At 43.3% G+C, this 14,019-nt stretch overlaps 1 protein-coding gene across 2 annotated transcripts in view; it reads right to left on the bottom strand.

The window, feature by feature from the left end:
• Window positions 1-13,157, bottom strand: part of UBA6 (ubiquitin like modifier activating enzyme 6) — a 155,317-nt gene extending 142,160 nt beyond the window's left edge. Inside the window, exons 1-8 of one of the 2 annotated variants that reach the window (XM_073542599.1) lie at window positions 13,016-13,157; window positions 11,105-11,168; window positions 8,694-8,788; window positions 6,184-6,212; window positions 5,976-6,070; window positions 5,692-5,803; window positions 1,060-1,140; window positions 863-985 (exon numbers count right to left, since the gene is read on the bottom strand). In XM_073542599.1, the coding sequence (XP_073398700.1) occupies window positions 863-985; window positions 1,060-1,140; window positions 5,692-5,803; window positions 5,976-6,070; window positions 6,184-6,212; window positions 8,694-8,788; window positions 11,105-11,145 (576 nt within the window). In that variant the 5' untranslated portion in view covers window positions 11,146-11,168; window positions 13,016-13,157. Of the gene's footprint in view, window positions 1-862; window positions 986-1,059; window positions 1,141-5,691; window positions 5,804-5,975; window positions 6,071-6,183; window positions 6,213-8,693; window positions 8,789-11,104; window positions 11,169-12,662; window positions 12,929-13,015 lie in introns of those variants that run through there. The other variant, XM_073542598.1, reaches the window with a different exon arrangement.
• Between the last annotated feature and the right edge of the window lie 862 nt (window positions 13,158-14,019).

A 14,019-nucleotide genomic window follows, 5' to 3' on the forward strand; every position in this document is an offset into this window, starting at 1 on the left:
ATCACACAGGACAGGATTAGATACATGACTCAGCAGTCAGTGTCACACAGGATAGGAATAGATACACGGCTCAGCAGACAGTATCACACAGAATAGGATTAGATACATGGCTCTGCAGTCAGTATCACACAGGATAAGATCAAAAACACGGCTGAGCAGTCAGTACCACACGATAGGATTAGATACACAGCTCAGCAGAAAGTATCACACAGGAGAGGATTAGGTACACAGCTCAGCAGACACTATCACACAGGATAGGGTTAGATACACAGATACACATGTTTATCGAAAGGCTCTTGAATGAGTAGAAAATCAAATACTATCAATACTTGAGTAATCATTTAGTTCATTTGTGTTGCAAATCTGTAGTGTTGAATATATGATGTGAAATGTTTTCATGTGCAATATAATCATTATAATTTCTTATAACTAACCACAGTTGGTTACTATGCCCGGGCAATGCCGGGCTCTTCAGCTAGTTGCTATATAAAAATGATTTGCAGTTCTCAGGGGCTTTCGAGCATCTTTTAACCTCCTCAGGTTTACAAAGACGTAAAGCGGTTAAAAGGAGTGAGCAGACCATCCTTCATACATTTTCTGCTCAGAAGACGCTCTGTACTTTTCAATTCAAATCAATGGAAAGGGTCAAAAGACAGATAGGCGTCTTTTTAAGCATTTTGGCTGCATTATTGTTTATACGACAAGTTTTTTTTCTTACTGCAGACACAGCAGTGGGGGGAGGCTCCTGCTGCAGTGCTAGTCCTGTAGAGCATGTTCTTGGTTGTTTGTACTTCATTACAAAAGATCACGACTGTGAAGCTATCAAAAGGAAACGCTGTTAAAATGAGAAATACGCACTTACCTGTGTTATATTAGAAATAAAGATCTCCTTTGGCTCTTCCCCTGTAGTGTCGAACACTTGAAATTCATCTCCAAAATCACAAAACACATAGGAGCAAACACCGTAAGAATCGGAGCAGATAAACTGTAACAAAATGGAGTGTTACCAAATCCTGAATTTTGAGAATACATTTTACTACGAACAGATGTATTCTTTACCTTAATAGGTGGCTGTTGATCATGACAAAAATTATTGATCCGTGTCCTCATGGAAAGCCTCGCCTCAGTTAATATTACGCACTAAAAGTTCAAAGAAAATATAAAAATTCGGACATTTGTCTATGGCTCGAGTTTAGTAACGTAATGGAATTAAATGTGTGCACCTGTCAATCACACACAAAAGGAATCTGTCAGCAGATTTTTGCCATCTCATCTGAGAGCAGCCTGATGTAGGCAAAGAGACCCTGATTCCATGAATGTATCACTTAGTTTAATGGGTATAACCATACTGACATTACCAGAGTTTTCAGATTTAGCATGAAGCAGAGCTGAGGAAGATAACCCTGCTCAGGCCAGGCTCTGTATATATAATGTCCATACACAGTGAGCAGCCTATCACAGGAAGAGGTGGGTCGGACTAGCTTGTACAGCTGCTGTGTCTCAAAGAATCTCCTGGTGCTAAAGAAATCATTGCAAGGAACAAAAGAACAGAGCTTGATAAAAAATATCCTTGAAATATGTTTTAACCCCTACATTATAATGTCTTCATATTACATAGCATAAACCTGCTGACAGATTCCCTTTAATAGCAAAGGATTCACAATTCAAGAAATATTTTACCCCTCTGGCAAAACACATCAATGATATGCATAGACGTAATGTGGAGGAGATCAGATTTTGTGTCATTGAGGTGGTTAAACGAAATCCCAGGGGGGGAAATTTTGACAAATTATTGCTGCAAAGGGAATGCGCCTGGATCCATAGGTTAGAATCCATGGCACCAAATGGCCTAAATGAGAGTTTATCTTATGCTTGCTTCCTATAGTCACGGTGATCTGTTGGGCTTTCTGTTATTTTATCATGCCAGATCAATTTAATTCCCTTAAATATGGGATGCACAAATTTGTTGTGCAACATTTTTTACATATTAAATTTTTCTTATCAATATGCACCTTTATTGTGATACAAGGACTATTTCCCCCAGTGTAATGTAAAATGTCTGTGAGATCTGTATGTTGAAGTAATGCAAGATAAGATTTTGCAGAACTTTCTAGAATCTCCCATTGCTAATCTTCTGAGGACATTGTAGCTTGTCACACAGCTTGCAGCATCCTACCTTCCCCCTCTGCCTGCTGGTAACAGGACACCGATGATTTCCTGTGAGCTAGGAATGTTAATTAAGCGGAGTGGAGAGCATGTCTTTGTTTAAAACCAGGGGTTTGAATGCAGCTATGGGAAGTATTAAAACAGGTCATATTGTAAAAACCATACACCTCAGAGATATAATAACCATATCATTGCGTAGGCATCGAAGCCAGCTTTCTAAAACCCTAAGTCTCATGATTCTCGGACCGACTGAGATATGGATTCCTTCTAAACGGTGTGTCAGAACTACTGCATATTTGGTTTTGAATTGTTGTAATCAACAAACTACAAAGAATGATACCATGTGCGTGTTTGTGCGAACTTCCTCCTACGAGATACAGTTATATTAAGTTTTGTAGTTTGATTCTAAATCCAAGAGTAGGGGGCTGACCCTCTCCAGACTGCCCCTTTTGGTGATGTCACAGACCCTAGTCTATGGGTATTCCCTAGCACATTCCAGTCAGTTGGAGCTACAGAGTCCGTGCTGACCAGAACCCAGATGAGTGGAGACGTGTGGCTCCGCCTTCTCCCAGCCACATGGGTTGCCTAACACCAACTGAGCACATGTAAGTGTACTTTCTTCTTTCATCCACTTTGTTTTATATTTGTATTTGTACATATGTAATATCTCAACTTTATAGCAACTTTTATCTGTATAATCACTGCCCTTTAGGGAATAAATCTTAAAATTATCAGTTTGTCTCCATGCTCTAAGAAACGAACTGTGCGCCTCTTTTAGATAATCGCTACTGATTTCAGGGGTTTGCCATGGACCCTCTTAATTTAACTCTGTGAATTAAGAAAAGCGTGGATGGTGGCAGCGTGGTGTGTGCGACTGATTAGGCTAGTTGGCGGACAGAAGGGTCTTATTTTGCTAAAGGGGGGCGGCGGCCACAGCATTGATAATTCCCTTACTGCGGTAGCCTAATTGCCCGTGCACAACAAGCAGCCCGTCCGGCGACTAATTATCCTAGGTGCAGTTCCCTGACTCACCTGAGGGTAAGGGGGGCGCCGGAGAGCTGCGAGTTCCAAAGTGGAACTGAGAAAGTGGGATAAACATAAATCCCTGCAGTATCTTGGAAGGTTGTTAGCAGTGGTGGGGCATACAAAATAACCCCCCTGAAGGTAAATTGTTAGAGCAAGGTTAGCTTGCTGCATTTTTGTCACACGGTGCCAGTGGTGGGATAACTAAGATAAGCCCCCACTGTGCCTGTGATAGCCATGAGCCGGCAGTGTGTCACGTCCCTCCGTCCGCTGATACACCCGTGTCAGTGGTGGGATTGTGACATATTGGTGACAAAGGGTCCGCTGTCCATCACGTTTTGGTGGCAGCGGGACCCCCGTTTGTCACACCCAGTGAAAGAAACATGTTAATTTGTTGATATCAGGGATTTTTCTTTCCTTTTTATGTATATTTTTCTGATGGTCCGTTTTGGCTATATATATATATATATATATTCTGCTTGGGCTGCATCCTATAAACATAACATGATCAGGGTTAATGTGGGTGTATACTATAAGAATGATCATACACTTTTTTGAATCACTGATGTGTACAAATAAGGGATACGCTACATTAAGAGCTCTTTATATATTAGATTGTGGAAGGCATTACATAATGTGACATGATGAATAAATAAGCAAAAATTATTGATAACAGCAAAAAAGTGGTACTCAAGTTTTTGATGCAGGATAGAAGAACCTCAACGCGTTTCTCCTAACAGGATCATCAGGAGGTAGATAGATAGATGCTGTGTGGTAACTGACCACAATATTGTCCTGACTGTTATTCATTGTGTAGCGCAAAGCCGATTGCGCCATATATGACACGCGGCTCACTTCCATGTGCTCCCTAGAAATCAGGGGGAGACTGTGTTTTCCAATAGAGATGCATCAATTTGGGCATGCATTTTTTATAGCTGAGGTACTGTGGCAATGTGCGCTGGTCAATTCTATTATGACCTTCCTACCATATGTCGCCTGTGTTATACATATTGTGGTATAAAACCAATGGCGTCTGATTCTGCAAATGGTCCACCCCATTGTACTCTCTATTGACAGTGGGATTTTGAGATCTTCAGTGGGTACGTTCCTGCCCTGATATTTGTTTGGGCATGCGCAGTTGAGAGCTGCAGTAATGTTAAGCGCTGTGGTCACCATGGGAATGTGCACTTGCAAATTATATGGCGCACTTCCGGCCACACACTGCCCGCTTATTGCCTTTGGGCATGCGCGATCGAGCATGGGGACGTGCCTGTCAATCATATGGCGCACTTTTGGCCATACGTCGGCTACACACCACCCGCTGAATGCCTTTGGACATGCGCGATAGAACGTGGGGGTATGTGTTTGTCAATCATTTCGCACATTTCCGGCTACATGCCGCCCACTGATTGCTCTTGGGCATGCGCAATAGAACAGAAAGGATTCCTTATGCCGTATAATTACTATGCAGCGCTTCATATCAGCTCTGAGCTGAGTGCGCTCCAGAAGGAGCGCACGCCCGACACTACAGCAATGGCGGTTCATCTGTTTCCTCTATTTTTGATTGACAGACATATCAACCAGTGTAATGTGATGTTCTTTGGTTGATAGAGCGCAAACCTGTCTGCATTCCCAATATGGCACCTATGTTTGGCCCCCTTTTTGAGATTAAAACATAGGGACCTCTATGATACAAGGGAAGAGATTGCCACTAATTGGTAACCACATCTATATATAGGGGGATTTTGTGGTCAGTTACCACACAGCATCTATCTATCTATCTACCTCCTGATGATCCTGTTAGGAGAAACGCGTTGAGGTTCTTCTATCCTGCAACAAAAACTTGAGTACCACTTTTTTGCTGTTATCAATAATTTTTGCTTATTTATTCATCATGTCACATTATGTAATGCCTTCCACAATCTGTTATCTTATCCTATTGTGAAATTATAAGCGATATCAGGGCTCATTTAGAGTGAGCTGTCGTGGAGAGGGGGCGCCATTCCGCTGACCAGTAGGGTGCCAACCTCCGCTGATAGGAAGGTTTACCAGACTCAGGGGACAGCCAGTTAGGTACTCATTTGTTTGCACATGTCACTTTATTGTCTTGTCAATTGCACTGTTTTTGCACTTTTTTCTTCTGTTGCCTACCTAGCAATTATCATTGTGGCAACCCCTATACTCTCTTTTCCTGGTTAAATGAATGATTGCATGTCGCACTTTTCCAGGGCCATCTAGGAGATTTAGGGTACAGCCGTCGTGGAGCAGGGGCCCCAATCTCGTTACATGTTTAGGGTGCCAACCTCCGCTGCTAGGCAGTTTTGGATATCAGGACCCCCATTTGTAGGGCCCAGTAGGTGACACGATTATGTGTTTTTCTGTGTGGTAGTGATGTCTTATCTTGACTTTAATAAAGGTTAATTTTTATATCCTATAGTTCTAGTTATGTAGGGCTCCTTGATAATAAAGGATTCACAATGACAGGAAGAGTAACATCTTTACCTGGTACTGTTTCAGGAATGACAGATCAGAAGACTCATCCAGAGGTATAGTTGATGAGATTACTTGGACGTAAGGGTTGAGCTCTTCAATGTGGTGAAGGCATGCTTCAGCCCTTTAAATTATAGAAAAAGATAATTAAAAAAATCTATATAGTATTTATGATCTTAGTAAAAGCAGACAACGAAGCTACAAAAATGCTGCATTCCGAATGAGATCCTTTTAAATATTCCATGCCTTATACTGCCAAATATCTAGGGAAAAAAAAGTTGACAGACAGTACTAACCTGTTTTTCTTATTTGTGATATCATCTTCCTTGATAAAGAAATTAGTCCCAAGGTCCCAAGTTTCACAATGTCTTGTGTCATGGATTGTCAGTGCCTAAAAGAAGAAAAGAAAAAAAAAAAAAAAAAACCCTGTTGGATATATCTAGCTCCAGTTGAAAAAATACAACATACACAAAAAAAAAAAAAAATCAACGTTTTTGTTATTACCTTTATTCCAGCTAAAACAATGTTCTTTGCTATGACAAAGGAGAAAAAAAAAAAAAAAAAAAAAAAGGTGAAATAAAGTAATATTATATTTTATTTTTTTATGTCTTTTTCCCCCCATATCTAAATCCATTTATAAAATTAAAAAAAAATAAAAAAAGGAGGAATCTTCTTGCAATTTTCACACTGGCCATTTGGGCTAGTTTAGCCTCATACTTGGTCCTTTCAGGAAGTGTTTTCAGGAGGCTCATTATCATCAGAGGTAGAATTACAGTGACAGGTAACACCTCTATACACAGCCGATAACACAGGATCCACCAATCACAATAGACGATGTCACAGCTGACCAGACATCCTCTCTTCAGATGTTTCAATACAAAAGAGTCAGTCTATTGCTAACAATGTACACGTGAATTTCCTGAAACAAGAAGCTAGAAAAGCCCATGTGGCCAGTATGAAAATTGCAAGAAGAGTCCTCTTTTTTTAAAATTTATAAATGGATTTTGATATGGGGGGGGGAAAAAAAAAAAAAAAAAAAAGATACTGCAATATGGTTAGCGCTAAAACCTACTGTAATTAAAAAACTATGGGTCATTTTCTGATAACACATTCCTTTTACGAATAATAAAATGCATCTAAGGCTGGAGTCACACACAACGTATAAAAATACAGTCCGTTTTACACAGACGAGAATCGCAGAAATGTTCCCTGAATAGTGATCCGTATGTCATCCGTGTGCAATGCGAGGATGCGATTTTCTCGCATCTAAGCATCCATGTGACATTCGTATGGCGAGATTTTCTCGCCTGATTGCAAAATGGACATATAATGGGTCCATAGCCTCAAATATTCATGATAACATATATACAGTATATATAGTATAGTATATAGGCACACACAGACGCTTTCTTACTTAAACAGTCCCTGCAGTTTATTATGCCATCATAAACCGCTGTGGGATATGTTATACATCACATAATCCATAGAAATTACAAGATATGGCTTTAACTCACGGTCCCTAAACCCACCGGACCTCACTGTCCAGTGACCGTGGGCGACCGCACACCAAACAGTTCATGGAACGTAATAAGCACCAACAGTCTGTGGAGGTACCTTATGGGAGCGCCTGCTCCACCCGCTGACTCCTTGTCAGTCCTCTCTCCCAGGGAAGCTGCCTTAAGGCCCTGTCACACACAGCGAGATCGCCGATTTTATGACGTCACAGCGATCTCGCCAGCAACATTGCTCTGTGTGACACACAGGCCCCCCCCACCAGGTATCTCTGATCGTGCAGGATTGTCCTGGGTCATTTTTTGATTGTCGGTCTCCTGCTGGCCAGCACGCATCGCTGCGTGTGGCAGTGAGAGACCAACGATCAGCGACGCTGCATGCTGGTATCTAAGGTAAACAGCGGGTTTTTAAGAGCTGCACGGCTCTTGGATACCCGCTGTTTACCTTAGATACCAGCTTGCTCGCTGGTCCTGATCGCTGGAGGGGGTGTCTATGTGACAGGTCACCAGCGATCAGCCTAACGATGTCCCAGCGATCCCATCCACGTCGGGGCCTTTACTGGGATCACTGTCCTTGTGACCAGGGCACTCCAGACAGTCCAGACCCTCAGAAGGTCGGTGGCCTCCCAATGCAGGGCCGTCACAGACTCTGCCCACACATGCCTCTCCAGGTGCTATTCAGGACGTCCCCCCCCCGGGACCGTCCAACACACAGGTCTCACCATGTGCTCTTCAGGAAGTTAGCAACTTCCAACACACAGGCCTTCCAGGACCTTTCACTCTGAACACTCAGGTTCATACACTCCGCAATGTGACCAGACCTCAGTCACATTATATAACCGAAACAACCCCCATATGTGGGCGGTGTATGTGTGGCTAGCCGATCCCACCCAGCTCTCCGACTAGCCCTATAAGCCCCCCTTATAGGCAAGTAAACTCATGGAACTACAAGTCCCAGAACAACAACATCATTTTTGGGCTTACAGCACAGAGGACCTCTACGACACATACGGCCATTTACAATCATGCCGGTCACTGTTTCACCATCACAACCAAGGAAACTCTTTGCATGCATATCCTGAGGTGCACACACAGCGCCCCCTAGCTGTAACAGTATTCTATTCTATTTTAACCTGTCAGTGTGATTTTACAGTATAGAGCACTGAATTGCCGGCTTTTCTAAAGGACACCGGTGCGTATTTCTCGCAAGTCACACATATGCTCCGTGTGTAATCCATTTTTTTCTCGCACCCATAGACTTGCATTGGCGAGTCTCGGCCATAACACGGTGCAAATTGCAGCATGCTGCGATTTCACCCGCACGTATAATACGTGTGAGAGAAAAACGGATGATGGGAGCTGCCCCATAGATTAACATTGGTCCGAGTGCTATGCGATCGATTTTTTCTCGCATAGCACCCATCCGTATTTCTCTCTAGTGTGACGCCGGCCTTAGATGAATACATCTTCTTAAACACAAAAAAGGCAATTGGCTACTCTTACCTATCTCAACACCAAGTCCGCCCATGCCACTAAGGAACACACGAGACTGGGCCATCTTCTGCATAGCTGTGTCTCCCAGAACATATCTTTGTCGGCTGGAAAAAAAACCCCAAAAACATGTGGTAAAAATGACATGAAAATACAATACATGGCAGCACATACTGGTGAGGGGGTTGGAAGGAGGTAGAAGTTCTACCCCAAACAGTAGAGCAAACTTATTGATAAATTTGCAATAGGCAGAAAAGCCTATGTTTAAACCCGCCATTGCTAATGTTCACACACTTGAGCTTTTTTCCTCCGCTTTTTCAAACAGCCATAACTTTTTTTTTCTTCAGTCGGCATACCTGAATATCTGAAGAAAAAGGAAAGCAATTCGCCCCCCCCCCCCTATATTTTTTTATTAGCCCACTTAGGGGATTTGAACCGGTGACTGTTCTTTTACCTGCCGTGGCAACTCATCAATACGATACAGTTACTCCACAAGGGGTGGTGGTGACGGGTGGCAATGCACGCTGTAAATGCCAGAGATAGGAGCAGAGTTTAGCGGTGATCACTACTCCTGGAAGATGCTAGCTGTGCTCAACAGTGGGCTTTCGTCCTGTGTGGCACGGACTTGGCACCTGGGTCAGCTCTACAACATTTTTGTACATGTAGTTATGCAAACATTTAGTGATGTTTTGCATATTCACACTATATAAAAAAAATGAAATAGTTCCAAGACGCCGGAATGATTGCTTTTGTTTATTGTCCAAAGTACATCATCAAACCAGAATGCAACGTATCGGCCAACAAAAGGCCTCTCTCCTTAATTGATGTAAAGGAATTTGCTCCTAAGACCTTGTGGAGGCATCACAACACATTAGGAGACCCCAATCAGAGGACAATAAAACATCCAGACTCCTTATCTATGAACTGGTCCAATATTTATGTTTCTCCCTCTCCCATAATGATAGTTCTGCTTCACGTCACTTGTCTTATCTATTGCATTTTTTCTGTGCTGTGTTGTGCATAAATATGTGATTCTTCAGATTTTGTGTTAGTGTTTGCCTGATGAAGAGACCTGAGTAGTCTGGAAAGCTTGCAATGTGTTCTTTTCAGTTAGCCATTAAAAGGTATCAACCACTGAGGACTCTCAATTATGAATATTTTTCTATAATATTGATGGCACCCAAAGAAATATTTTGAATTCTTACAACACATTATTCCATAAAAGTCTAAAAAAAAAACGGACTTCTTCCCAGGAAAAACGCGTTTTTTATGCGTTCTTTTGCACTTCTTTTTGGGTTTTTTACAGGAGCATCTTCCTGCTCATAGAATGTAGTGAGGAATGCGGATTTTTCTGCAAAATTAATGAACCTGCTGCGTTTTTTCTCCGCAATGCACTTTTTTCGTGGTAAAAATGCATCATGTGCACAAAAATTGCGGAATTCATTTAAAAGAATGGGATGCTTCTTCTATGCGATTTTGAAGCGTTTTTACTGGGAAAAAACGCTTCAAAAACGCGAAAAAAATGCTTACGTGGGTACACAGCCTCAAAGGGATTTGTCAGGCTATATCAATGCCCAATATCACATTTTGAAACACGACTTCAGTTTTTTTTACTAGATTCAATGTTTCATTTTACTTCTCGTCATTCATGCAATTTCAATTTACTTCACTTTTTGTCTTGACTACTGCAACTCTTCTCACAAGTCTCCCTCTTACCAAACTTTCTCCTCTCTAATTTATCCTGAATGCTACACACAGGGATGTATTTCTGTCCATCCTCTTCTCCGATGCCTCCACCTTGTGCCAGTCATTTCACTGGTTACCCATCTGTTACAGATTACAATATAAAATTATCTTTCTCACTATTCTGCACCACCCTACACCTCCTATCATATACCTGTAGCACCCTACCAGTGCTCTCCACTCTGCAACTGATCTAAGACTATCTTCCATAACTGAAACCTCCCACTTCTGTCTCCAAGACTTCTCCTGTGCTGCGCCAGTGTTCTGGAATGCACAACTCCAGACTATCCGTTTAATACTAAGCCCCCAGATTTCCCTAATCCATCTCTTCTCTTTTTCTTAATTTTCTTCAGAATCTTCTCCCTCTTATTCCATCCGTCTCCACATCCTCCATGCACCAAATAACACTTGGTAACTGCACTTAGACAGAAACTGGCTTGTGACCAGACCATGCGTGACAAGCACTATTCACCTATTGTGTCCCCCCTATTTCCTTATAGATTGTAAGTGTGTACACAGGGTCCTCCCTCCTCCTGTAACTGCTTATGTATTATTTTATACTGTCTTTATTGTCTGTACATGTTCCTGCCTAAATGTAAAGTGCCGCAGAATATGTTGGCGCTATGTAAATAAAATTATTTAGGATGATATTCTACATTCAGCAGTATTACATTACTCACCTGTATAGACCATCATCAATTTCCATCGAGTCTGCCGCCATTCTGAGGATTGATCTTGTGTGTCCTAAAGAACACGAGAAATAATCATCTAATCAAATTATAGCTTTCAGTGTCATCACATTTATGTGCCAAAAACTGTTGCAACATATGTTAGAAAATGATACATCGGTGATAATGTGCTTTCAGGTGAACGTCTCTACATAGTCGCATTTCGAGAAAATTAGGAGTTTCCCCATTTTGCTAATTTGGTCCATCATACTAGAGGTTCGTTACCATACAACACGGATGGATGGGGAATAGATGAAGCATTCAGAGTATACACGATGCTCGACGTAACCTATACAGGTCTAACTTTGCTACTTTCAATGAGCTTTAGATATATAATTAGGGCGGCATGGTGGCTCCGTGGTTAGCGCTGGGGTCCTGGGTTCAAATCCCACCAAGGACAACATCTGCAAGGAGTTTGTATGGGTTTCCTCTGGGTTCTTCAGGTCCTTCCACACTCCAAAAACATACTAATAGGGAATTAAATTGTGAGCCCCAATGGGGACAGTGCCAATAATGTCTGTAAATCACTGTAGAATTAATGGTGCTATATAAACGAGTAAAATAAATAAAAATAAATAGTATGGCAGTATAGTATGGATACACGTCAGAACTCCTGGTAGCCAAAAGGTCACAAATGAAAATGGTCAATTAGGCTACTAAGAGCATTGAAAAAAAAAAAAAATACACCAGACACATGGTATACGAGTGCAACGTAATCATAAGAAGATTCTGCCTCCTCTTCGACCAGGCTGCTGCCCATAGTGGACCTGTAGGTTTGCCCTTACCCGACTGGCAGGGCTGCTGCCCACACCGGACCTGTAGGGCAGGGTTTCTGCTCATAGTGGACCCGTAGGGCTGCCCTTGCCCGACTGGCAGGGCTGCTGCCCATAGTGGACCCTTAAGGCTGCCCTTGCCCGAATGGCAGGGTACTGCACAGCATTTTTTGTGCCGTTTTGGCTAATAGGAGAACGGACCTGTAGCTGTAAAGAGCTCCTCTTACTTGTGGCATCACATTATTCGGACAGATCTGCTTTCATGTTGTCTATGTACTGATAGAATGGAAAATGTACCATTTCTTTGGCAAACAACTTTGTCACCTTAATGCCATTTTAGCAGCCCTTGTCACCCAGACTGTAATGATCCGTTACTCTGCTATATAGAACAATCTGCAGCTATACAGAAACAGACCGTCCCTATGAGTGAGCCTGGCTATAGTATTAACCCTTTAATATGCTCTATTGGCTTCAAAGGGTTTACCTATATATTTTTTCGACTATGAATGGAAAAACAAACTAGTTGCTAACTTGCTGCCTGTTCTTCCCGGCACTGACAGAGCAGCTCTTCCTCTTCCGGCTGCTCAGTCAGCGGGGTGTCACTGCCGATGTCACGCTGATTGACAGCCAGCTCCCGACCTGTTGTACCCGATGCCAATGTCTGGGTGCAAGAGGCAAGGAGGTAGCAACTAACTAGCTGCCAGTTTTGGTTTTTGCTAAGAGCGCTTGTCGCCCACCTGCACTGGCACACCTGGCATGGCAGGTGGCATCAAGGAGGACTAGCAGCCACTTGCAGCAGGGAGCCCACGATACTGCTGGCCCTGGAGTAGCCCCCCAGGGTTGGGTCACTGCACTGAACACTGGCGGGCATGAAGATCCCCCAACAGCAGCTGAGTGCTGGCTTCCTACATTGCGGTCAGCCCCTGCCTCCTCATGTATACTGTAGTCATCGAGCATGGTGCCGCACACATCCTCCTGTCACATTATAGTGTCAGCAGGCACCTCCAGCAGCGGCACGGACAATGGCAGCGCTCACTAATAGCACAGTGACGGGCGCCGAGGTCACACACACAATGAATAAACCACGAACCTGAACTACAGCTGCTGCAGTTCCGTATCGGCCGGGGGAAGAGAAAGATGGCAAACTACAACTCCCACAATCCCTTTCACCAACAGGAAAGCGAGGTGGTTCAAATTTCGAAAACTTTATAAAACGGCAAATATTACATTGAAGCACGTAACGGCGCTAACCGGAAGTGTTTATTCAGCTTCCTGTGTCATGGGATAAAAGCGCGGTGGCTTAGCGCGCGAAACGCAGATAGCTTGTGTGGCGGAACTGAGAGGATGACTGATAGTGGCGCTATAGCGAATCACCTCACCTTACTATAGACTGGCCTGAGTAATGGCCTCCTGACGTCAGGGAAAGGAGCTGTAACACATTCACTGGAAACAGAAACGTGTAGAAATGGCAGGAGACCTGTTTCAAAACCTGAAATTAGGGGAAACTAGTCAGTAGCTACTGGCAGCAGGAACCTAGTGACAGGCGCCATATTGTTTCAGAGCTTCCACTGAAAAGAGCAAGTTAAGGGAAGAAAGCTGTTGCACCTCATTGGTGGTCAGAGGCCACATGCGCTGGTTCTCAAGCAGCTCAGATTGGGCCATCAGCAAGGTCCTGGAAGGCTGCAGTTGTAAAAGGCCATGTGCTAGTATAGACCATGTGGAGTGAGTGTTGTATGCACGTATGAATGTCTCTGGTGACTGACTCATTATGAAACCCCTATCCTTGGTACGCATGTGTTGTGCAGCCTTGCCAGTTAGTGCCTAGGCTGATAGTGCAGGCAGGAGTCAGGGCCTAGCATCTGTGCCAAGTAGTGGCTTTGTACGCCACTGTGCACTTGGTCTGCACTCCATAGAAGCCAGCGTCTATTAGTGGTGTTCTCAGGTGCAACGCCGTGCGCTTAGTGGGCCTAGAGAAGCTCTTACCCCGCGTCCTTGGGGCAGAGTCTTGTGCTGTGCCCTGTGACAGTTAACGGTACAGCATCTGTGTTACGTGGTACCGTGGCTCTGTGAAGCAACAGAGCCCGTTTCTACTTA

The sequence above is a fragment of the Dendrobates tinctorius genome, unplaced genomic scaffold (assembly GCF_039654945.1).
Source record: "Dendrobates tinctorius isolate UK_male_01 unplaced genomic scaffold, ASM3965494v1 ptg000011l, whole genome shotgun sequence".
Taxonomy (NCBI): Eukaryota; Metazoa; Chordata; class Amphibia; order Anura; family Dendrobatidae; genus Dendrobates; species Dendrobates tinctorius.